Here is a 25,831-nt window from a genome sequence, read left to right on the forward strand (position 1 = left end):
ATTGTGAGTGTCTTGAGAATAAGGTCTGTGTTGTACACAAACTTGCATCCCCTGCCTTTGGTATATTCCTTTGCACACAGTAGGCACCTAATGTTTGCTGTTGAGTGTCCTGCTCCTCATTTTCCCCTGTTGAAATCCTATCTACCCTTCAAGGTCCAGCTTAAAAAGCTTCCTCTTCCTAGGAGCCTTCTTTCATCCTCCAGCTGGAAATGTTTCCTTCTTCAGTCCTGATGTAATTCTTTCTTTCTTTCTGCCTCTCTTGGGCCCTTCCATTTTGTATTAGAGTTATTTAGGTATTAGAATATAAGATTCTTGAGGACAGGACTGTGTGTTATTCATCTCTGTATCCCCCACACAGCTCTACACAAATTATTCACATGATGTATGTTGGTTGTTATATTAGAATGTAAGCTTCTCGAGGGTAAGGATTGCTACATTTTTGTCTTTGTATTTGCAATGCCTGGCCCATGGTAGTCAGATAAATAAATACTTGTTGATTGATTGATTGGTTGGTTGGTTGGTTGAAAGACTAGAGCATCAGATTGGAATTTAAAGGGTCTGAGGGCCAGTCTCCTGCTAACTCTTGACTCAATAGTCTTGGACCAAAAATCATCCCTCTGCCTCAGTCTGAGCTTACCCAAGATCTGAGCATTTTTAAATGCCTCAATTGGGGGTTGGGTGGCACAGAAGGGAGGGAATGGTAGATTCGGGGAGAGATATTATGAGGACTAACAGAAGCCTTGTGATATATCAGGAGAGGGTTAGCCTTGAAATCCAGAAGATCTGGGTTCAAGTCCTGCCTCTGACAAACACTGGCTGCGTGATCCTGGGCAAGCCTCGTCACCTCTCAGTGCCCCTGAGCAGCTCTCTAAAGCGGCAAATTCCAAGGGAGTTTCCAATCTGCTTTGATGGAGACTTTCCATTAATAGGAGTTTCTATGCTGATGAAATCGCAGGTCAGAACTCCAAAATTTTAAAGAGCGTAACAGCACAAGAAGGCGCAAGGTAAAATGTCAAGGATTATCTTCTCAGTGGGATTATGTGCAACGAGCAGGTTCCAGATGGCTCACTTCCCTGGTCATGGTGCTGCCCAGCTCATACGCACGTTTTCCTCTTCCAGAGTGATGTTGGACTCAGTAACCCACAGCACCTTCCTACCCAACACATCTTTCTGTGACCCCCTAATGTCGTGGACAGACTTGTTTGGGACTGAAGAGTACTACCCTGGCTTTGAACATCAAACAGGTATGCTAAGGCGGGGAATCCGTGTCAAACCTAGGGTTTTGTGGGCTTGAAATTAACCTCAATTACTTTCTTGGCTGATCAATGTCACTGGGAGGCTTCTGTCCTCCAACCAAGAGGAAGGAGTGTCTCCGCGTGATTAGGGCAAAGAACCAGGGGAAATCAGAGGATCATAGATGATGAATTAGGAGAGATCATAAAGGCCATCTAGTCCAATCCCACCATTTTTTTGGGAAGAGACAAAATACTTTTATTTCGTGAAAGAAGTCTTTTCATTTATTTATTTAATTTTTTTTTTTTTTTGCGGGGCAATTGGGGTTAAGTGACTCGCCCAGAGTCACACAGCTAGTAAGTGTCATGTGTTTGAGGCCATATTTGAACTCGGGTCCTCCTGACTCCAAGGCCAGAGCTCTATCCACTGTGAAGAAGTCCTTTTAAATAAGACTGTTGCATCTCTTACCAGCAAGTAGTTCTAGCGATGGAGGAGGCCATCTGCTTTTCCATACCCTTGCATGCTTTGCTATTTATTTATTTTTATTACTCTTTACTTGCCACTACTAGGTGGCTGGGAAATTTCTATATAGTTGGACCTTCAAGATGTTGCAAAATGATTGTGGTCCCTATTTTTCACTCTCAAGATCTCCTAAAAATGCCTGGAAGTACACCCGTCAAAACAAACCCAGGAACTATATAAACAAAATTATTTTCAAAAAACCCTTTTTATACAAATAAAATCAGATTTAAATAATTGGAGAGATATTAATTGTTCATGGGTAGGCCGGGCCAATATAATAAAAATGATAATTTTATCCAATCCCACCATTTTACAAATTAAGGAAAGATAAGTCCAAAGAGGTTAAAGGATTTACTAGAGATTAAACTCAGGCCCTCTCTCTCCAAATCCAACACACTTTCCACTGTACCCCTATGCTGCTCAAGTTATAGTACTTAGTACTGTTGGCTTGCTGAGAAATGAGGGGAGGAAGGGAACAAGCATTTATTAAATGCCTACTATGTATCAGGCACTGTACTGAGTATTTTCACAAATATTATCTCATTTGATCCTCACAACAGTTATTGCCCCCAGTTGAGGAAACTGAGGCAGACAGAGGTTAAAGGACTTGCTTAGGATCACATAGCTAGTAAGTATATGGAGCAGGATTTGAACTCAGGTCTTCCTTACTGCAGGCCCAGTGTTCTATCTATGGCGCCACCTCGTGGCTAAAAGGGTTAGAGCATGCCACTTGTTTTATGGCACTGTGATGTAAGCATAAGAACTCTCACCAGCTTTCCAGGACTAAGCCTTCAGAATGTTGTATTTTTTTAAAGTCCTGGGTGAGTACACATGATTTTAATTTGCCTTACCAAGCTGACAGGGCTTTTGGTGGCTGCAGCGGGTGATGATGCAAGAACTAAGCTGGTCCTAGGACTGTCAGAACCATAACCCCCTACACCCCTGTCCACATAGACCCATCAGGGCAAGATAACGATTGAGAGCCAGTTAGCTCCCTGTGCTCTGCTAACACGGACTCAGTAGAGCCAGATAAGCATTTGGGGCATCAGCAGAAGAACCATATTCTCATGGACAAGAAGCCCTTTAGCATCTATTACATACAAGGGACCCAAGCACTTTCCGGTAAGTGGCCTTTTCTAAATATCCAAAGCCAGATCTACATGCAAAATCAGAGGTTTAATGGTAGAAGAAGCCTCTGAGACTACATAGTCCAACCTCCTCATTTTATAGCTGAAGAAACTGAGGTCTATGAAAGGCAACATGACTTATCCAAGATCATACAAAAAGTAAGGAGGGAAGCTGAGATTTGAACCCAGGACCTCTGGCTCCCAAGGCTCTTTTCACTGTATCACGTTGCCTCTTCAAATAAACTTCATGGGTTATTATTCTGGGTGGTCTTTACATAAGGACAGCTGAAAAATTTCATCGTGTCACCTTGCCTTAAAATTCCGGGAAAGGGTGTTAGGCTGAATCAATTAATCAGCAAGTATTTATTAAGCACTTACTATATGCCAACCACCATGCTAAGTGCTAGGGATACAAAGAAAGGCAAAAACGTGGTCTCCACCCTCAAGGAGCTCACGTTCTAATCAGGGAGGCCGGTGAGTAACTAGGATTACACAAGATATACAGAGCATAGATAGAAGATAATCTAAGAAGCAGAGGTGTTAGGAGCTGGGAGACCTGGAGGGGGCCTCCTGAAGGTGGGATTTGAACTGAATCTTGAAGGAAGCCAGAGAAACTAAGAGGCTAGGCTGAGGAGGGAGAGCATTCCAGACATAGACAAGCCTGGGTGAAAATGATGGGAAGAACGGTAAGTAGCCAGAGTAGATGGATTGTAGAGTGAATGATGTAATATAGAATGCCTGGAAATGTAGGAAGGGGTTGGACTGTAAAGTGCTCTAGATGCCAAACAGACCTGAAGCTAAATCCTGGAGGCGGTAGGGAACCTCTGGAATTCAGCCGAGTGGAAGGTGTATGAGAAAGAACAATGGCCAGACAATCAGGCTAATTAGCAGCAGTCCAGTTGTGAGAGATGAGGGTCTACTCTGGAGTGGCACTGTGTAAGCGGAGAGGAGACAAGCAGTAGAGGTGATGTGAAGGGAGAAACTTCCAGAGGTGGCAATGGATTAGGAGTCACATCCTGGGGGACTGGAAGGAGGGTGGTTCCCATAACAGAAATGGAGAAGTTCAGAAAAGGAATGGGTTGCGGGGTGGGGTGGGAAATGAATTCAGTTTTATATGTGATGATTTTGAGATTCCTCTAGTACACCCAGGTCAAGATGTCCAAAAGGCTCTAGCTCACTGAAGAGAGGAAGGCTGATTATATCATCTACAGAGAGATGTAATTGAGCCCTTAGGAACCGAGGAGATCACTAAGGGAGATGATATAGGAAGGGGCTATCCTTTCAACAATGCAGTTCAGAAAGTAGAGTCAGTTCCAGAGGGAAGAAAATGAAGATCTGCCTGAAGCTGCTATATGCCATCTGTAAAACGTGAGGGTTCATGGAATGGCAGAATCTTAAATTTGGATGGGCTATTCAGAGTCACAACCTCACTTGTGTTTATGCATAGATTGGCAGGGGGAGGAGAGAGGGGAGGAGGGAAATACAGCAGTGAGATCTGTTTTCTGAGTGCGGTGGCAAGGTAGGCATTAGCCATGGATGGAAGGCAGCAAGAGCACTATGAATGGCTGAGGTCGGGTAAGAGAGCATATCTGTAAATGCTCATGAGCAGGTTGGAATTCAGAGGCAGGTTCACATCCATATCCCAAAACTCAAGCTCGTTGGAGGTGCCCATTGAACCTGATTCCAATCTCTTGTTCAGCCCATGACAACATCTTTTCCTGGGCTATCCTAGCACCTCCATCCCTGCCACTCCAAGGGTGACAGAATCCGGGCTAACCACACGTCCCCCCTGCCATGATTCCACAGCAGTTTGGGGGTCCAAAGGGAGCTCAGTGTCCACATGGCCAAACCACACTGGGGCAGGACTCCTCTTTAACGGATTTGATAATAGACCATCCATCTATCCAGCCCCTGCTTGAAGACCTCCAGGGAGATAGAACCTCTCTAGACAGCCCATTCCAGTACCAGACAGATCTCTTTATTAACAAGGTTTTCCTGACATTAAGCCTAAACCTGCTGTTTAGCAAATCCTACCTGTTGCTCCTAATTCTACCCCCCAGGACCAGACAGAATAAATCTAACCCTTCTTCTACAAGGCAGCTCTTCATAGCCTTGAAGACAGCTCGCCTGCCCCTTCAAAGCCTTTGCTGCTGAGGTTAAACACCCTCAGTTCCTCCAATTGCTCGTTTGACGGGATGGCACAGTTTCTAATAATAACGACAGCTAGTATTTATACAGAGTTTTATAAACACGATCTCATGTGGCCCTGACAACAACCTTGGGAGGTAAGTGCTAGTATCCCCATTTTGCAGGTGCAGAAATTGAGGCAGAAGCAGATAAGTCACTTGCACAGGGTCACACAACTAGAGAGTGCCTAAAACAGGATTTAAACTCAGGTCTTCCTGACTCCAGGTCCAGCACTCTCTCCACTACGCCACCTAGTGGCCTCCTCTACCATCTTAGTCACCCTCCTCTAGACAAATTTCAGCTTATCAATGTCCTTCCTAAAATGCAACACAACAATTAAACATGATATTCCAGATTGTTCTTACCCAGTAAATATAAGCTCCCTGAAGGCAAGGACGGTGCAGGGTTTTCTTTTCTTACTCTCTATTCCCTACTCCTAGCCCTGTAACTTGCTCCTAGTAGAGCAAGTCAAATACTTGGTAAGTATTTGCTGAATAGAAATAATTAGATTGCATTGACCAGGGCTACAGTGGGACTATTATCTCCCTAGGTACACTTAAACATTCAATTCAACAATTTGGGACTAAATGATCTCTTTAGACCCAGTTCTAAAATTCTATGGTGGATTGAAGCAGCTAAAATTCTATGGTGGGTTGAGGTACAATGGATAGAGTACTGGTTCTAGAGTCAAAGGTTCTGAGTTCAAATTCCACTTCTAATGATCACTACCTGTGTGACCTTGGGCAAGTCCTTTAATCTCCCTAAGCCTTAGTTTCTTCATCTGTAAAATGAGGCAGTAGGGCTTAGATAACTTCTAAATCCATGATTCCATGACGATGAGAAAGGCTTAATTCATTCACCCAGACTCATCAGAGAGCCCTCACCAAGAAAGTCACCAACCAATCAAAAAGAAACAAAGCTTCCCTGCCTGTCTCTCTCTACCACACTTGACTTTCTATCTGGGTCCTTTGAATTTTGATGCCTCCAGGGGAAACTACCTGGGTGAGAAAGGGAGGTGATTCTTGGTGAATGCTCTTCAACTTTCCTCTTGGCATTGAGTAAGTGTCTTTGGTCCTTTACTGCAGATATGTCTGCAGATGCTAAAGGCCCTAGTTTCCCCATCTGTAAAATGTCCCCAACCTAAAAAATTACATTTTACTCACTCCTCCTAACCCTCTAGGCCTCTCCCATTTCACAGGGGAAGAAATTGGCTGGGAGACATATTTAAGATGTGAAAAAAAAAAGCCAGCATCTTAACTGGGATGGTTGCCCAACATCTCACTTTATCGTGAGCTTGCAAACGTTCAGTTCTCAGAGGTTAGCAGGATGTTGAAGAGTTTTCCATGGGGACTTATTTTCCTTATACTTCATCTTCATAGAGGTTTTTATATAGGGATTTAAGATTTGCAAAGAGCTTTTTACAAGTTATCTCGTTTTATCCTTACATTAACCTTGGGAGGTAAGTTTTATGCCCATTTTAAGGTTGAGAAATTTGAAGCAAACAGAGGTTAAGTGACTTGGAGCTTAAGTGGCAAGCACTGGAGATTCAAAAAGAGGCAAAACATAGCCCCTGTCCTGAAGGCATTCACAACCTTACGGGAACACAATGAGCAAACAAATATGTACTGTACAAAGAAGCTACATGCAGGATAAACAGGAAATTATTAAAAGACAGAAGACACTAGAATTAAAGATGGGTTGGGAAAGGCTTCCTGTAGAAGGTGGGATTTTACTTGAGAGAAACCAGGGAAGCCAGTAGGTGGAGATGAAGGAGAGAATTCCAGTCATGAGGGACATCCTGAGTTAGGGTTTGAACTCAGGTCTTCCTGACTCCAGGTCCAACACTATCCGCTATGCCACCTAGCTGCCTAGTAGAGAAGATATGGGAAGATTGGCCCACTGAGTCCCACTCTTGTCCAAAGGAAAGTAAGATGGGAGAAGGAAAGGTTGGTAGAGTGGTAAGGGCGTGGGCTCCCCAGTTAGAGGACCTGGGTTCAAATCCTACTCTTTGACAGTATCTGTCTGACCTCAAGTAAGTCATTTAACCCTTTCAGTCTTGGTTTCTTTATCTCTAAAGTGGAAATAATAATGCTTATATTACTTGCCTCCCAGGGTACTCATGAATATATTCGAGCCATCTTCAGGTACTCACTGAATGTTATCAAACTGAGTCCAGCTAAATCATTCTAATTCAGAATCCAAGAGACTCTGGACTATTTGACTATTTTTAGCTTTGTTATAGTAACTAATCACATAGTAGTAAATAGAGTGCTGCACTTGAAGTCAGGAAGACCTATGTTCAAATTCTGCTTAAGAAATTTACTATGTGATCCTGAACAAGACACTTAACCATTCTGTGCCTCAGTTTCCTCATATGTAAAATAGAATAGGTGGGCTTGATGCCTTCAAAGCACCCTCCTTGCCAGTTCTAACTCTATGAGCCTATGATCAAAGCAGCCTAAAATTAACATGCATTTATTAAGTACCAACTGCATACAAAACTTTGTATTGAGTTCTTGGAATAAAAAGACAAGAAGTCCCTAATCTCAAGGACTTCTAGAACAGTGTTCAATCATATATACTCTAAAGTCATGAAACTATTTCTTTAAAAAAAATATTCTAATTTCATTAATTGTGAAACTCCTCCCCACCTCTGCTTTCTATTACCATCCCACAATTATTACAAAACAGAGAGGTCTAATTGGATGCTAGAACATATATAATTAGAACATACATCATCTCATATTCTTCAAATATTGTTTTCCCACCTCCAATCTTGAAAGCAAAGTAATTACATGGCCTCTTAATGAGCACCCAAGCCCTACCTCCATATTCCTAAACTTTTGCCTATTTGACTAAGTCTAGGAAACCAATGTCCAATGTCCATTTCTTCCTTTTGCATCCTGTCTGCCATGTTAATCTCTGGCTCTGATTAGCACACAGGTTACCACCCAGGTATATCTTATTCAAGGCACGTGTACTGCCTTTGGAAGGTGAGGAAGAGGAGATGATGGAAGGCTTTGGAAGCCATCATGGCTCGTGGCATATCTGCAAAGTTGGGGGTGGCCCCTAGGACTTGCAGCCTTGAACTCTCTCGCCTTTGATGTCATTTGGCAAGGAATTCCTTGGCATTCTCTGGTCAGATCAGAGGTGTTCTGGGCTGTGCTGGACTACAGGATTGTCCATGGAAAATGGCTTCTTGGTCTTCATCAGACACATTCTTTATGCACTATTGAGGCCAAATCCCTTTCCAATGAGCCTGCCAACCTCTCTCTTCTTTCCACTTGTGTTTCTTCCATTTCTCCAGGGTTTTTTTTTTTTTCTCACTCAAGCTAAATCATTCCACAAACTTAGAAGGAAAAGGGAGAACGGTCTTGTGGATGGAGTCAGACCAGTTCTGTGAGGAAACCTGGAAGCAATTTATCTTTTTGTTGAGGTTTTTTTCCTCCTCATAAAACTATTCCTTTCACTTACAAGGCTTTAATTCATTGGACCATACACTGCATTATCCTCTTACCTCTTAGCAGTTTTAAGCACTGCCCCAGGCAGAATTCTTTCCCAACTCCTTATGCTAATAAATCATTTTAATTACAGGTGCAAAGGTGTCCAACCTAGGTCTTCCTCTGACCCAGACAGCCTGACTCCTGATTTCCAGTTCTTCAAATTACTTTGTTCTGGTCATTTCTCTCCCTAAGGCTGAGTACCTTATGAGAAGGCCCCCTTCTCTGAATCCTGATTTGGACAAGATCTTAACCACAACCAGCAATCACATAAGTTTCCCCTCTCAGGACTGCTTACTGGCACCTGAAGGAAAGAGAAGTCATATTTCTACTCTTACCGGGGGAAAAAAAATCGCTTTTATTGGGAGTGCATTTCAATATGTGTTTCATGAGCAAGTGTCCAGATATGCACACTTAGATTCATTCTATGACCCTAAGTAGCTCACATCATCCCCTCTAAGCTCCTGCTCCACACATTCATATGGGGCTCATAAGGAAGCAGGACCCAAAAGGGTAGGCCCCAGAGATTCTCACCTTTCCTGAACTACCAAATGAGATAATATTTATAAAGCACTTAGCATGGTACCTGGCCCATAGTTGGTGCTGTATAAATAAGCATGTGCCAGGTACACAGTTGGCATTTTATAAATGTTTATTCCCTTTCTTTCACTACCAAAAAGCCACACAATCTCGAATCGGAAAGTCCAAAACATGCAAATTCTATTTACTACCTCTTAAGGTAGTGTGCTATAGCTCACATTTATATATTATATATATATATATATATATATATATATATACACACACATACATATATACACAAAACACATATACATACATATGTACACACAACACACATGCACATATTTTTGCCCTGTTGTTTTAAGTCCTGTCTGACTCTGTGACCCCATTTGAGGTTTTCTTGGCAAAGATACTGGAGTGGTTTTTCATTTACTTCTCCAACATGCACATGTGTGGGTATGCTCACGTGCATTACATACACACACATCTGTATATGTATGTATATGTGATATGTGTGTATATATTTATATAAACATATATACACATGTATACAAATATGTATATGCACACATATTTACACACACAGCAAAGACTGCCAGGCCTGGAGTCTAGCCTAGACGAGTCACGTAACCCTGTTTACCTCAGTTTCCTCATCTGTAAAAAGAGCTAGAGAGGGAAATGGCAAAGCACTCCAATATCTTTGCCAAATTTACCGATCAAAGAGGCCTTAGAGGCTACACTGGGACCCAATAGCACTGGACAGAGAGGAGATGGGGAAGAAAAGGAAGTAGCTACACATAGACAGACATGGACTCTTACTTCAAAAGAGGCTGGGACAACCATGTAACCCTAGAAAACTACATGGCCTGAGAGAAGCTTCATTAAAGACTTCATCAGTTGATCAATAAAGACTTTAGCCTTCCCTAAGGATGTCATACTTTGCCAAGGAAAGGCAAGAGAGCAAAAGGGCTTCTCTTAGAACTTTCCTGGGCACAACCACTACATACAAACACCTCTTAAATGTCCCTAGGTCATGCAGTAGATGGAGCACTGGACCTGCATTCAGGAAGATTTGATCTCAAATCCAGCCTCAGATACTTTCTAGCTTTGTGACCCTGGGCAAGTCACTACGTCTACCTCAGTCTCCTCATCCATAAAATGGAGATAGTAATAGTATCTACTTCCCAGCATTGTTGTGAGGATCAAATGAAATTTACAAAGTGCTTACAACAGTGCCCGGCACTCAGTAGGCACTTAATAAGTTCTTGTTCCCTTCCCCTTCCTCAAGACTCAACATCTAGAACATGTTTCTTTACTGACTCATAGCAAAATTAAGAATAGCACAAATGTAACACAGGCCCTATGGTCTATCTCTGTGATCCCGGGTTCCAACAGCCAATCCAACCCTCCATTTTTATAGAAGAAGAAAGTGAAGCCTCATAGAGGTTAAGTGACTTGGACAAGATCATATCATTGGTAAACAGTAGAACAAGCCTTGAACCAACTCCATGGTCTGTCAAACCCAGGGAACAGGTGTGTCTGTCCCTCTCAACACTGGCCTTGGAGGATGGGGATGGGTCCCAAACAGCCAAGTGTCCCTTAGCAATCCCTTCAGAATCTGTGAATTTATCTAATTTTGGGAGGAAGCTATGCATCTATTTGGCCTGTACCACTACCCATTTTAAGATAACTAAAATAGGACTTCTTTTGATTTGTCTTCAACTCGTCAGGTTTCAAAGGGGGTACCCCACTGGGGTGTCCTGGAAAGCGGCTGGACTGAACTGGGCTCTCTCTTGCTTGGTTGCTAACTTTGTGACCTTGGCTAAGTCACTGCTCCTGTAGGGACCTCCTTTTGCTTACATGTAGAAATGAAGAGATTGGATTGGAGAATCCTTAAAGGCCCTCCTGTCTCTAATCTTCTAGGTTCTAAGGTTCCTCTCAGCTCTGATATTCTGTGTTCTTCAGCCTAGGATTGTTGAACCATAAATCAAGAGACAAAAGTGACTTCAGAAATGACCTAGTCTAATCATTTTATAGATGAGGAAAGCTAGGCCTCTAGAGGTGAATTGACCTACCCAAGGTCACACAGGTAATAAGTGTCTGAATCAAGACCTTTTCCAGTTCTAACATTACATATTCTAAGTTCCCTTCCAGCTCTGACGTTCTATGTTCTAAGGGCCCTTCCACTCTGGAGTCAAAAGACTCAGGTTCAAATCCCATCTCTGATACTTACTATCTGTATGACTTGGGTAAGTCACTTAACCTATGTGGGTCTCAGTCCTACAACTATAAGACAAACTGGACCAGATGGCCTTTGAGGCCCATTCTAGTTCTGAATCTGACACTATGATTCTAAGGTATCTTAGGGGCAACTCAGTAGCACTGTTGGAGCTGAAGTCTGGAAGACCCGAGTTCAAATCTTGCCTTAGACACTTACTGTCTGCATGTTCCTGGGCAATCTATTTAACCTCTCTCAGCCTCAGTTCACGTCTGGCCTTGGACATTTGCCAGCTGTGTGACCCTGGACAAGTCTCTTCACCTCTGTTTGTCTCAGTTTCCTCATCTGTAAAACGGGGATAATAATAGCACCTAGGGTTTCTGTGAGGATCAAAGAAGATAATTATGCAAAGTAGTCCGTAATCCGTAAAGTGCTGTAGAAATGTTTTTATTACTTTCCAGAGTCCTAATTTTTGCTAGTCTGTGGTGCTGGTCTTTCTCAGTTGCCCCCACTCAGGGAGGGGCAGCGATTGCCTTCTCCTACATAAGCAGAAATCGACCAGAGGTTTATGTCACGATGTCTTGGCTAATATGGTGAAGCCAATAGACCCCTTCTCAGAAAAAAGATTTTTAAATGCATAAAATAAAGTACCTAGGATTACAAAGAAATCCAATCATATTAAAATATAGTTATACAAAAAAGGTCGCAGATCCCAGGTTTAGAATCTCTGAAATAAAAAGCTGTCAATTGTATTATACATTTTCTCTTCTGGTTGGCTGGTTTGTTTTTTGTTGAGTTTTTTTTTTTTTCCTCTTTTTGAGTGGCCGTTATTGGCATCCGTCGTGGGGTTTGGTTTTTTTTTTCCTCCTGCTCCCCAAAGCATGTCATGATTTGGCTTTCTGACTCCTTCCAAGACAAGTGAGATTTATATACAAGGCAGGCTCTGTGGGGAAGAGTTCAAAGGCTTGAGCTGAGGAAGGAGGCTGCCTTGTGCCAGCAACACCTTTACAATGAGTGTCAGCGCCCGCTCCCCACCCAGGCGTTTCTCTGAATCCGTAAAGTCCTCCTGGCTTCCAGAAATAACTTGATCCTCTTAAAAAGCCAAAGCAAACAGGCCAAAGAGAGGGAGGGAGACTCAGCAGGAATTGTTCTATGAAAAAAGAAACCCGTGGCTCTCCAATTGCCAACAGCATTGATATTTATCGCAGCCAGGACAAAGTTTCAGGACTAACTACTGAAAAATTTCGAGGTTAATAACCATGGCTTTGCCAGGATACCAGGAAAGCCAGAGGGCCCCTTAGGTTACCTTCAGGTAGGCGTGAGGAGAAGAAACAGCACATCCTTGGCTCTGGGGTGCTGGTGTCTCAAGAGGGCCCCTCCAAGGAGAACAAACACTGAGGAGCCTGGTGGGCAAACTCCAGAGTCCTGGGGACCTCCCTGCTGAGCCTCCATGGGTGGCACCCCCACTGACTTCACCAACTATCCTTCATTGTTTCCTTCAATGAAGTCAAGTCATAATACCTGCTCTTAGCTCTCTCCATGGAGGTGTCACCCAGATCTGAATGAATGGATAAAAAAGCATTTATTAGGCACTCCAAGCATCATGCTCGGCTCTGGGGGTACCAAAAAAAAAAAAAAAAAGTCCTGCCCTCAAGGAGCTTATATTCTAGTGGTGTCCTGGGAGGGGTGTTTTGGTTCTGAATATTTTCAGGGACAGTAAATTGAATCATAAGGGAGTCAATTAAAACACTTTTCCAGGAACAATGACATTATTGATTTAATTATGGCATATATTTGATATATGAACCACAATTAGTCAATAAAAACTCATTATGTGTCAGGCACTCTGCTAAGAGCTAGAGATCCCAAGAAAACCAAAGAAAACTAAATTTTAAAAAATCCCACATAGTCCCTACTCTCACAGTCTAATGGAGAAGACACTTAATGTAAGATATAAAAATAGATAAGTGTGTGTGCTTGTATGTTGTGGTTCAGTTATTTTAGTCATATTTGACTCTTCAGGACTCCATTTAGGGTTTTCTTGGCAAAGATACTGGAGTAGTTTGCCATTTTCTTCTCCAGCTCATTTTACAGATGAGGAAACTGAGGCAAACAGGGTGAAGTGACTTGCCCAGGGTCACACAGCTAGTAAGTATCTGAGGCCAAATTGGAACTCAGGTCCTCCTGATTCCAGGCCTGAGCTCTGTCCGCTGAGCCACCTAGATGCCCCCAGATAGCTGACTACCATGTCATGAATTTTGGGGACTGAACAACTTGTGGGAAGTTGAGTCTTCCTGACTCCAGGCCCAGCGCTCTATACACTGCACCACTCAAGTCATATGCAAAGCATATGAAGGTAACCTGAAAGGGGATGGCATTAGTGGTTGGGGATATTAGAGGCATAAAGGACCTTAGTGGTCATAGGAAGGTAGATTTAGGGACATCAGCAATTGTCTAGTCCAATGGTAGAAACGAGGACCACTCCTCCATACCCAAAGCCACATGTTGACCTAGTTTTCATTGTAATGCTATCTATGTTTTATTGCATTTTTCCTTATTCTCTTAAATAGTTCCCAATTGCATTTTAATCTGTCTCAGGTTGTGCCTTGTGTTCGACCCCTCTGGTCTTGTGCAGCTGTCTTGTTTTAAAGAGATGCCTAGCGAGATTAGCGTCTTGCCTCTGGTCACACAAATAGCCAAACTAGACTGAAATCCTAGACTCAGAGACCCCAGACGGTTTGCCACCCCTCCCCTCCTTAGCTGATGCTCTCCATGAGTTTTTTTGCTGCTCCTCCCCCCAAATTCCTCACCCCAAAGTCAATACTTTCACTTGACTTAAGAGCAAACTGAAGCCCAGAGCTGGGAAATGACTTGCCCAGGATCGAGTTGGTGGCAAAGATGAGACTAGAGATTAGGTCTTCAAGCTCCTCGCTTCCTGCGCTTTGGTGTATGAGCTGCCTTTGTTAATGGGATCATAAAATCTAGAATGGGGAGGCACCTCAAAAAATCAAGTCATCCACCTCTCATTTTACGGGCAAGGAAACTGAGAGCCTAATCAATCAGGGACCGGCCATGCTTATTTGCCGTGTGCAGATGGCACATCATAAATGTTGCTTTAGAGATGATAACAGCTGAGGAAAGAAAGATACTTTAAGCATTAAGCAGATTAATATAAATTACTGCTATTTGCCACTGATTACTATTTATCTTTTACATATTCACTCATTCAACAAATACATAGTAAGCCTATGTACTCCTCCATTAAAGTCCTCTTCATTGTCTCATTGTGGTGTGGGGAGCTGGGCAATTCTAATGGTGGAAGCTTCAGCAGGTTCTGCCAGGATGGGCAGGCAATGAGTACGGAGAACAGCTACCATAGCTAGAATTTCCATAGCACTTTAAGGTTTGCAAAGCCCAGGTGCTATTCATTTTATGGATGAGGAAAGGGAGGTTAAGAGAAGTTAAGTGATTTGCTGTACAAGTCACAAATCTAAGTGTCTGACGTAGGATTCAAACTCAGGTCTTCCTGACAGCAAAATCCAACACTATATCCACTGTGTCACCTAGCTGAGATAGCTATGTCTACTGTCTGAAGACCATCCTAAGTTCATAAAGGCTCTGTCACCAAATGACTGGCTGTTTGTTTAGCTGTTTTTAGTTGTATCTGAATCATTGTGACCCAATTTGGGGTTTTCTTGGCAAAGATACTGGAGTGAGTTACCACTTCCTTCTCCAGCTCATTTTACAGATGAGGAAACTGAGGCCAACAGGGTGAAGTGACTTGCCCAAGGTCACACAGCTAGTAAGGGTCTGAGGTCAAATTTGAACTCAGGTCCTCCTGACTCCAGGCCTAAGCTCTGTCCACTGAGCTACCTAGATGCCCCCAGAAGGCTGGCTACCATGTAATGAATTTTGGAGACTGAACAACTCATGAAGACAATCAATTATAGTATGAAGGAGCACACAGGTACCCCAGATAGTTCTTAACTTCGCTGTTGTACTCAGTTCTGGGAACCAAAGTTTGAGAAGGATATTAATAAATGAGACATTGTCCATAAGAGGGCATCCAAAATGGTGGAAGGTATTGAATTCATGCCATATGTGAATTGGTTGAATGAGTTGGGATTCTCTACCCTAGAAAAGAGAAGACTAAGGGAGGAAGGGCGGCAACACAATGTCTATCTTTAAATTCTTGAATATCTGTCATATGGAAGAAGCAAGTGGTATGGGCCATGCTGGTCAAACCCCTCCAACCACTCCCTCCCCTCAGTGCCCAATGGATACAGCCCAGAGCTGTGGAAGAATCAATGCCCTCCCTACCCACCAAACCATCAGCTCTGCTTCTAGCCCAGCCCCTGAAGTCATCATCTAGGCAAGTAATTGCTGTGGAGAAAAGGCTGATCATCCCCACCAGCTGCCACCTATGGGCAGGCTGGCCGGCATAGCTGAAGAATCAAAGTACCCCACAGGAAAGACGACATGTGTCCTAGAAAGTCAAACCACAATTATCACCTTGCTCACTGATTCCCCAGTGTAAATAGCCTAGAACCCCTGAACCCAGAATCCTGGGAATAGAAATGCCTCCCAGATCTCCAGCCCTGCTTCCAGCCCAGGCATTGCAGCCATCACCCAGGAAAGCAATTACCTCTACCGGTGCTGCGTCCCTGCCTCCTCAGCAGCCACAGCTACAAAGACCCTGAAAAGAAAGTTCTCCCCACCGAAGTCCTTGGCAACATCAAACAATTCAGCACCAGGAAGGGAAGGTTTTGTCAGTGAAAAGACCAGTAAAGAAGAGACCTGACCATCTGCTTTGCTGTCACACCCCAAGGACCGTGGGACCTTCCCATCTGCCTTGCAGCTAAAGCCTCCCATATGTGTTATTTCCCTCATTAGTATGTGAGCCCCTTTTGAGCCTTCACTAACTTGTTGTTTTATTTGTATGCCCAAGACTTAGCACAGTGCTTTAAGAACAAAGTAAGAGCTTAACAATTTTTTTTTTTTATTATTCAGTCACTCTTTCCATTTGCTCCCAGGGGACAGAATAACAACAGGAGAAGAGCAAGTCATGCTCGGCTCTCCATGACCCCATTCTGGGTTTTCTTAGTTTTCCATTTCCTTCTTCAGCTCACTTGACAGATGAGGAAACTGAGGCAATTAAGGTGGAGTGACTTGTCCAGGATCACACAGCCAATAAGTGTCTGAGGCCAGATTTGAACTCATGAAGATGAGTCTTCCTAACTAATTCCAAGTCCAGTGCTCTAAGCACTATGGCGCCACCTAGCTGTTCCCTGAAACATAGGCACAGTCTAAGTATTTTGATGCTTAAGAAGGATAGATTGTAAGCAGTCTGCACTAACGAGATACATTGAACTCTTCCCACAGCTATCTGCTGAGCATTCTATCCCTTCTTTCTCCTGTGTCCCCTGCATGCACTGGGCCTCCCATCCTTGCTGATTTTCCTGGCTTCCTCCTTCCCTGGGCCATTATGGGTGTGTTGGCAACTTGGCTTCTGCCTTTGATCAAACCATGACAGCTCCCAGCCTCTCTATCCCAGAATCCACTGAGCCTCTGTTAGTGCATAGGTTTCCAAAGAAAGAGAAATTGGGTCAAGTGGGAAAAGTCTCTTGAAACAAAGACAAAGGTCCCCTCTTGACCTATCTCTCCACTCCCCCCCCCACCCCACCCAATGTTTCCACCTCTCCTCTCTAAGAGACATCTGCTATGGTGAGATAGGGTCTGTTAGGGATCCAGGAAAAATCCAGCACTCCAGAAAATGACTCTGTGGTAAGGGAAGGCAGAGCTTGGCAAGAGAAGCCCAAAAAGAGCTTGCCAATATTAAGTAATCTCCCAGAATAGGCCCTGAGAACATCTGAAGAAAAATAAAGTACCTTTTTTCCTTTCTTTTAATTTTTTCCCCTAAAGTAATCACTCTGTACTTTACACTAGAGATGGGCCTCAAGATTCTGAGCCCATGGCAGGATTCCATTGCCCCTAACCTCACTTCCATCCTGAAGACCAAAGTTCTAACTGGGGCTGGACAATCTGTGTATTGACCCAAGGTACTGAAATTTAGAGAAAGAAACTTAGAGCGGTAACTATGGAGCCTAGCACCTCGTTAGTCAGAATAATGAATTAAAATGAATTAAATGAATGAAAATACCAGATGACAGATGCTTCTTCTCTCCACCTAGGAGGAGAGAGTTTACTATGTCCCAGAACCTTTGTCTATCCCTTCCTTGTACCTGGCTTAACTGAATTTATCCTTAAACAGTTGGTTCGAGAGACTTTCTCTTGGGCTTGTGCCTAATGGGCATGTTTTATGAAGTGAAAAAAATGTTTTGAGGTGTGAAAGAATGTTGTTTACAGTTTTACCCAGGATGCAATCCTTAGGAGGTATTCCTTTGATATGATGGAGACTCCCCATTTGGATTTTGGTTTCATACCACCCAGTCCTCTCTTGTTTTCTGCCTTTCTGCCCTCCTGCTGTACCACTGAGCAACTTACTATGGTGAGGGGTCTAGGAAGGCAGGAGTTGGGAATGGTAAGAGGGAGACAGGACTTTTAGCTCATCCCGCTGCTGGGACAAGCTAATAGAGAGCGGCCCTTTCCGAGTGACCTTCAGGAAAAGCTGTCCTCTGAATCTCCCCTTTCTGTCCTCTAGCCTGTGACTCCTACTGGACGTCCGTCCCCCCAGAGTACTGGACGAAGCGCCACGTGTGGGAGTGGCTTCAGTTCTGCTGTGACCAGTACAAGTTGGATGCCAATTCCATTTCCTTCTGCCATTTCAACATCAGCGGGCTTCAGCTGTGCAGCATGAGCCAGGAGGAGTTTGTGGACGCAGCCGGGATCTGCGGGGAATACCTGTACTTTATTCTCCAAAATATCCGCACACAAGGTCAGTGTTTAGCGGTGTGAGGCTACAACTGGCTAGCTGAGTGACCTTGGGCAAGCTACTCGGGTCTCGGCCTCAGTTTCCTTGTTTGTAAAATGAAAGGGTTGGGCTAGATGGGCTCTGAGATCCTCCCACCTCTAGGACCATGGCCCTCTGGTTAATAATAATACTCCCTCCCTAATGCTCATACAGACCATTTGTGCCCAACCTATGGTAGAGCCTTCCAAGATCCTACTGGTTTGATCAGCCACAGCTGGAAACACTGTGCATTGACCTTGACATCACGATGTCACTCTGGTCTTCTTCAGTTACAAAGGATGATAATGAAGGTCCATGATTCTACAATTAATAATAATAATTAGCATTTATATCACACTTTAAGGTTTGCAGAGCTCTTTATAAATATTAACTCATTTGATCCTCACTATAACCCTGGGAGGTAGGTGCTATTATTATCCCCATTTTATAGATGAGAAAACTGAGCCTGAGAGAGGTTACTCAGGGTCACATAGCTAGTAAGTATCTGAGGCAGGATTTCAGTTCAGGGCATCTTAACTTCAGATCAACCCTAATCTTAGTTTTTCTAAGCCAAGTAACTCTAGGGGCAATTTTGGTGGTAGCTGAACCTAGAATCAGAAAGATGAGTTCAAAACTGGTCTCCGTCACTTATTAGCTATATGACTTTGGGCAAGTCACTTAACCTCCATATGGCTCAGTTTCCCCATCTGAAAAATGGGGATTAATAATAGTACAGACTGGGGCAGTTAGGTGGCATAGTGGATAGAGCTCCAGCCTTGGAGTCAGGAGGACCTGAGTTCAAATCTGGACTCAGCCACTTGACACTTACTAGCTGTGTGACCCTGGGCAAGTCACTTAACCCCATTGCCTAGCCAAAATAAATAAATAAAATAAATAATAGTACAGACTTTCCAGGGTTGCTATGAGGATAAAATGAGACACTTGTAAAGTGTTTTGCATACCTTACAGCATTATATAAATGCTAGTTATTATTGTTAGTATTATTTCATCCTGAATCTCGAGTGCTTTCCATCCCTATCTAGAAGCAGGGGAGTGGACTAGATGGCCTCCTGAAATTCTAGGCCATCAGGATTCCAATACAGAAAAAACTCCAATTTCAGAAATCTGTTGGCAGTATTCCACTTCTAAGAGAAGTGGGTAAATCATGAGAAAGTAAGCATATTTTTGTCAGATTTAGCATGAAAAAAGAAACAATCCTTCCAGGGGATTTCCTGGAGTCAGACTGGATGCAGCCCGATCATTTTCTTCATCTTTGGTGATAAGAATGAATAATGAGAATTCACCGTTAGAATAATTACTAGAGGCCTTTGGAGATCGGCAGATATTAAAGAAAGAGTCGACTCTGCTCAGTAGAAACTGGATAAAAATTCACAACCACAAAGCCAGGACAAGATGGGTTTCTCCTACCTCGGTTAACCAACCATTCAATAAACCAGGACCCTGTTCTTAGGCGCTACCATTCCAGTTAATGGAGGTTCCATAGTAGTTCCCTCCCAATGTGTTCATACACCAAACTGCCAGAAGATGGCGCCAAGAGCATGACTGAAACTTTTCAACATCTAGCCCAGCAGCTCTTGACCTTTTAGGGAACGGATGTTTCTTAGTCTAATCAATCAATAAACATCTAGTAAGCATCTGTTTACTATGTGCCAGACACTACACTGAGTGTTTAGTGGATTGTAGATTTAGAGCTGGAAGGGACCTTGGACACCTCCATTTTATAGATAGCTCATGGAGTCTCCGACATGGGAATAGAACCCAAGGCTTCCTGGCTCCCAGTCACTGGAGATAATGATGATCTAATGATAGGAGGATAGGTTTGACCTCAGAAGCCATCTAGACCAAACCCTGCCTTGTTTTTACAGATGAAGACCTGAGTCATAGAAATGAAATGAACTTTCACACAAGCAGTAAGGGACAGAACTAAGAGTCATACCCAGACCGTCTGATACCAAATCCAGCATTCTTTCCTCTACGTAAAAATTCACATTTATGTAGTATTTGATTATTTCCAAAGTTCTTCCCTAACATCAACCCTGTGAGTCAGGAAGAGTGAAAATGATCGCCCCCCTTTTACAGATGAGGACACTGAGGTTGAGAGAGGCCAGGTGACCTGCCCGTATATAATTAAGCACGTACTCTATGGTCATCTATCAGGAATGCTGCGAAAGGGATTTCTATCCTGGGTGGGAGGCTGGACAAACGGTCTCTGACTTGCCTTCCATGATTCTATGACTGCTTACTTTACGCCAAGTTGATTAAAAGGAATTTACAATCCTGCCCCTGTTTACTTACAGTTTAGGTCAGAGGCATTAAACTCTCAGCGTATAGCTTAAACCAACTGGGAAATGTTTAACAAAATAAATAAAAATACAAGGAGAGGCGAAAAGTCTTTTACAGTAGGATTCATAATGAAGATGGACTTGAAAGCATGGGCTGAATTTTAGAACGGAATAGGGCCCCAGCGGCCATCTAATCTAATGAGTACCTGAAAAAAAATACTCCTTCTGTGATGTTGTGGACAAATGGCCATCCAACCTTTGCTTGAAGGCTTCCAGTGAGAGGGAACCCAACTCCTTCATGGAACCACTGTTATAGAGCTCAAATTGTGAGGGGTTTTTTTCTGATATCAAACCTAAACTTGCCCCTTTCCAGCCTTAGTTCTATTCTCTGAGTCCAAACAGGACAAGTCTAACCCCTTTTCCAGGTGACAGACCTTTGTCATTTCCCACCCCAGCACTCATGACTTCTCTTCCCTAGGCTATAAACACAACCATTCCTTTGAATGTTAATCCCCACATTGGCATGACCCCAAAGTCCCCCATCATCCTGATTGCCCTTCACCGGATACTGTCCAATCTGCCAGTGGCCTTCTTAAAATGTAGCATTTGAAACTGAATGTAATATTGTAGGTGTGATCTGGTCAGGGCAGGAGATGCCAACATTCTTCATAATTAGACTAGATCCTAGGATCATATTTCAGAAAGGGACTAAAAGATCTCTCTGGGCCCTCATAGCACTAGGTCCAAAAGTCCAAGATTCACCTTCAGTCAGTTTAGCTTCCTGTAGCCTGAAGGTACCAACAAAGACCTAAACACCTTAGGTACCTCCTTCTTACAAAGGATGCTGATCTGGGTAAGCTACTGGTTTAGGGAGATAAAGTCCTTGGTTATCATGGCCTCCAAAATTTATCACCAGGTGGCCATATCACTGGAGAGGGAAAAGTTACAAAAACAGAGCTAGAGGGGACATTTAAGATCAAGTGCCTGACCTCCTCTCTTTGCTAAAAGAGCTTCATTTTATAGGTGAGGAAACATAAAAACAGAGAAGGAAATTATTTGTTCAAGGTCACATAGCTGACAATTACTAACACTGAGTTAACTAACACTTACTCAGACCCAAGGCCTCCACTCCAAATTGATGGGAAATGTGACAAGTAACAGATCTCCCCTCTCCGACATCAGAAGGAAAGGAATGCGGCTGATGTCTCCTGAAAGTCTGAGAAAGGTCCTCAACCCAGTGTCTTTAAGTAACAGGAAAGTAAGCCCAAAGTTCTGAGTCCTAAGGCTCAGAAAAAATAAATGAATGAATGAAAAGAGAAAGATATCTCAAATTAATTTTTAAAATAATAATAGGATTTATAAAGCATTTTAAGGTTGGCAATGCATTTTACATACATTGTCTTACTCAACCCTCTCAACAGCCTTGAGAGGAAGGGGCTATTATTATCCCTATTTTACAGATATGGAGACTGAGGCACAGAGAGACTTGCCCAAGGTCACTCAGGATTCAAACTCAGGTTTTCCTGATTCCATGTCCAGCACTCTATCCACTAGGCCAACTAGCTGCCACTCAATAGTTACACGATAGGGTCCTTTTTGCCAATGCTACATTCCATTCAGTTCTACCATCACTCATTAAACACCTACTATGCACAAAGCACAGTAGTAGGTGCTAGGGTTACAAAAACAAGATGGAAAATAGTCCCTGCCCTCAAAGAGCTTATATTCTACTGGTTGCACATCAGAAATGTTTTAAGATTTGCATAAATGGGAAGTGTTTGCTTGGTGAACAACCAACATTACAAAATAGCTTATTTTTGTCATCAAGTTGCCTATTGCCTTTAAAGCACTGTCACATCTCATCTCTCATTTCCCCGCACTTTCCCAACATCTTTGGGAGCTCCTGAGTTCCAGTTCCATCATACAGGCAGTTTGGCATAACGGATAGAAGGCTGGATTTAGAGTTGGGAAATCCTGACATTTACTAGGTGTATGACCTTGGCCAAGTTACTGAATCTATATGTGATTCAGGTAACTGCCTAGAATTCTCCCTGGTAAGTCACAGACTCTAGTGGAAGCGCTGCCCACACTAGGAGTCCCTTGAGTCTAAGCTGATGGAATCAGTTTTATTAGCCATGTTTGACAGATGAGGCAACCGAGGCCCATGGAGGCTGTGTGTAGCCCAGGCTCGCACAGCTCAGGAAAGGAATCCAGATCTTTATGGGGTCATAGAGATGGAAGGAACCTTGGGAGTCAGCCAGCCAGTGGGGTCAAACCTAAACAGAAACTAGATTCCTACAGACCACATGTTGACTCAGAAAACCACAAATTGACATTATCTATGTTTTATTATATTTTTATTTATTTGGTTAAACATTTCCCAATTACATTTTAATCTGGCTTAGGAGTTTTGACACAAGAATCCCATGGCCCTCAGTTTGATACCTCTGATTCTAGTTCAACCTCCTTATTTTGCAGCTGGGGAACATAAGACCCAGTGAAGTGATTTCCCCAAGGTCACACAGATAGTAAATGGCAGGGGTAGGATTTGAATTCAGGTATTCTAATTCTAAATCTAGGTTCTTTCCACTCTGTCATACTCCCAGACCAGGTCTTTTTTTTTTTTAAACACAAGGTGTTCCAAAAGTCTTTGGGGACTTTGAGACTTTGGAGACACCCTGTAAATGACTCTCCATTGGCATATTTTTTGACAGAAACTGCATAAAACTAATCCCATCTGCTTATCGCATTTTCCTTGTACTTTGATACCCAGAATTGCACAAAAACAAATGTTGCTGGTTTATCTAGTCAAAGTCTAGATGGAATAAATGATTAGTCTTCAGGAAATGAAATCTAGTTATGTAATATCTGGAATAATCATGTTCCCTGCCATTTTATAAACTCACATTTTCCTAGGTTCTAGATTTCCTAGATCTGGAAGGGAAATGAAGAGATACTCTAGACCAAGTGCCTCAGATTGGGAAACTGAGGCCAAGAGAGGGGAAGGGACTTGCTCTCAGATGTCACATATAGTTAAGTAGCAGGGCTGGAATTAGAACCCAAGTTCTCTGCTTCCCAATCCAATGTGTCTGTTCTACAACACCTTGCTACCTCCAGTATTTAGGGCTTATGCCACTCATCTGCCACCTGGTATCGTATTTAAAGTGGCTTTAAGAATAGAAGGAAGCACAGAGACAATTCTATCGCTACGGTATATTTCTTTCCTTCCTTCCCTCCTCCCTTCCTTCCTGTTATCTCAGACCCTTAGAATTGGAGGGGCCATCTAATTTAACCCTTTCCTGGATGTCCTGGGTAAAGTGAGATGCAGCAAACAGAAGTGACTAATTGTTGGTTGATCCGGGTCTAGTCTCCAGACTCTTGGGTCAATCTATTCAACCCAAATTAATGGAACCAACATCACTAAGCACCAATACCTCCCACTGAAGCTGTACTTCGACTGTTGTGTAGCCATGGTTTAGGGAATCTCTTCCAGCAGTCTTTGAAAATGAGTACATTGTCACCTGCCTAGAGAGGCAGTATGGCATAGCTAGTAGTGTGCTTGACCTGGAACCAGGAGGCCTATCCTGATATTGATACTTGCTGAGCGGCCATGCACAAGTCATTTAATTTCTCTGAGCCTCAGGAAACTCTCTACCAATACTCATCTACCAAGTTATAGAGAGGTTGCCATCTGCTTTGGTGGAAGAAATTCCCACCCAGGAAATCACAGACATTATAACATATATATATATATATATAAATTAAATGTTTAGGATTTTCTGGGTGGGAATATATATATATGTGTGGAGAGAGAGAGAGAGAAAGAGAGAGAGAGAGAAAGAGAGAGAGAGAGAAAGAGAGAGAGAGAGAGAGAGAGAGAAAGAGAGAGAGAGAGAAAGAGAGAGAGAGAGAGAGAGAGAGAGAGAGAGAGAGAGAGAGAGAGAGAGAGAGAAAGAGAGAGAGAGAGAGAGAGAGAGAGAGAGAGAGAGAGGATGGTTCAAAAATGGACCTATTAGGACCAAGTGACCTCCTCTAGCTTATATAAAGTGTCCCATCGTTGGAGATGTGTATTCTTGACCCCTTCTCCCTCTCTTCTCTACCCCTCCTATAATGCCTAGTCCTTCATGGCCCTAGAGTCCTTGCCAAATCAAGCCTGAATTATTTGTTGTTTCTTGTGGTTTTTTATTGTTTGTTTTTTGTACCCTAGGCTATTCCTTTTTTAATGATGTTGATGAAACCAAGGCCTCAATCAAAGACTGTAAGTAAACATGTTCTAAACTGCCTAGATCTAGGCTAAGTGGGTTATAGTGTGTGTGTGTGTGTGTGTGTGTGTGTGTGTGTGTGTGTGTGTGTATGAAGAGGTGGGGGTGGGGTAAGGAAGGGAAGAGAAGGTTCATTCTTTGGTTAACTGAAGCTTAAACAGAAATTCCCTTTTGTTTTTTCAACCCTACTGCTGAAAATCTAAAAAAAAAATACCCAAGTTTACTTCCTTAACTTAATAAATGAAGTCTACTTAATTTAATGAATTAGAGTTCACCCCAAAATAGAATGGCTGCCTTGGAAGTTTGAGAGAGAGAAGGAATCTCTCTAGAGATTGTCAGTTAAGGCAGTGGAGAACCATTTGGGACAGTTGTTATAGAGGGAATGCTGGGCATATCCAGGAAAGGGTTAAACTAGATGACTCCTCCACCTCTAGGAGTGTGAGATAACAGGATGGATGGATGGGTGGATGGATGGATGGAAGGAAGGGAAGAAGGAAGGAAGGGAGGGAGGGAGGGAGGGAGGAAGGAAGGAAGGAAGGAAGGAAGGAAGGAAGGGAGGAAGAAAGGAAGGAAAGGAGGGAGGGAGGGATGGAGGGAGGGAGGAAGGAAGAAAGGAAGGAAAGGAGGGAGGAAGGGAAAATTCTGATCATAAGCCTGTATAGTTCAGTAAAACAAATTCCCACATTGGCCATGTCCAAAAATACATGTCGCTCTCCGTATTTTAAGTCTATCACCTCTCGGGCAGGAGATTAGTGGTGTGTTTCATCCCCAGTCTTCTGCAGTTTTGTCTTGTCATTGCACTGATCCGAGTTCTTCAGCATTTCAAAGTTATGTTTCTCTATAATGCTGTTGTCGTTGCATGAATTGTTCTCCTGGTCCTGCTCTCTTTACTCTGCTTCAGTTCACAGAAGTAGTCCCAGTCTTCTCTAAAATTGTCCTCTTCATTATTTCTTGTAGCCCAGTAATATTATATTATGTCTATATACAACAATTCATTTAGCCATTCCCCAACAGAAGGAAACTCCCTTGGTTTGGGGGGCTACTACG

The 25,831-nt window shown here is 43.1% G+C and overlaps 1 protein-coding gene across 4 annotated transcripts in view; it reads left to right on the forward strand.

Moving 5' to 3' along the window:
• ELF5 (E74 like ETS transcription factor 5) overlaps positions 1-25,831 on the forward strand; it is a 77,260-nt gene that overhangs the window by 35,749 nt on the left and 15,680 nt on the right. For all 4 annotated transcript variants that reach the window (XM_027837898.1, XM_027837897.1, XM_027837899.1 and 1 more), the window contains 3 exons: positions 1,120-1,244; positions 17,971-18,204; positions 24,730-24,780. In XM_027837898.1, the coding sequence (XP_027693699.1) occupies positions 1,124-1,244; positions 17,971-18,204; positions 24,730-24,780 (406 nt within the window). In that variant the 5' untranslated portion in view covers positions 1,120-1,123. The remainder of the gene's footprint in view (positions 1-1,119; positions 1,245-17,970; positions 18,205-24,729; positions 24,781-25,831) is intronic.

The sequence above is a fragment of the Vombatus ursinus genome, unplaced genomic scaffold (genome assembly GCF_900497805.2).
Source record: "Vombatus ursinus unplaced genomic scaffold, bare-nosed wombat genome assembly UNPS02014822.1, whole genome shotgun sequence".
In the NCBI taxonomy this organism is placed as follows: domain Eukaryota; kingdom Metazoa; phylum Chordata; class Mammalia; order Diprotodontia; family Vombatidae; genus Vombatus; species Vombatus ursinus.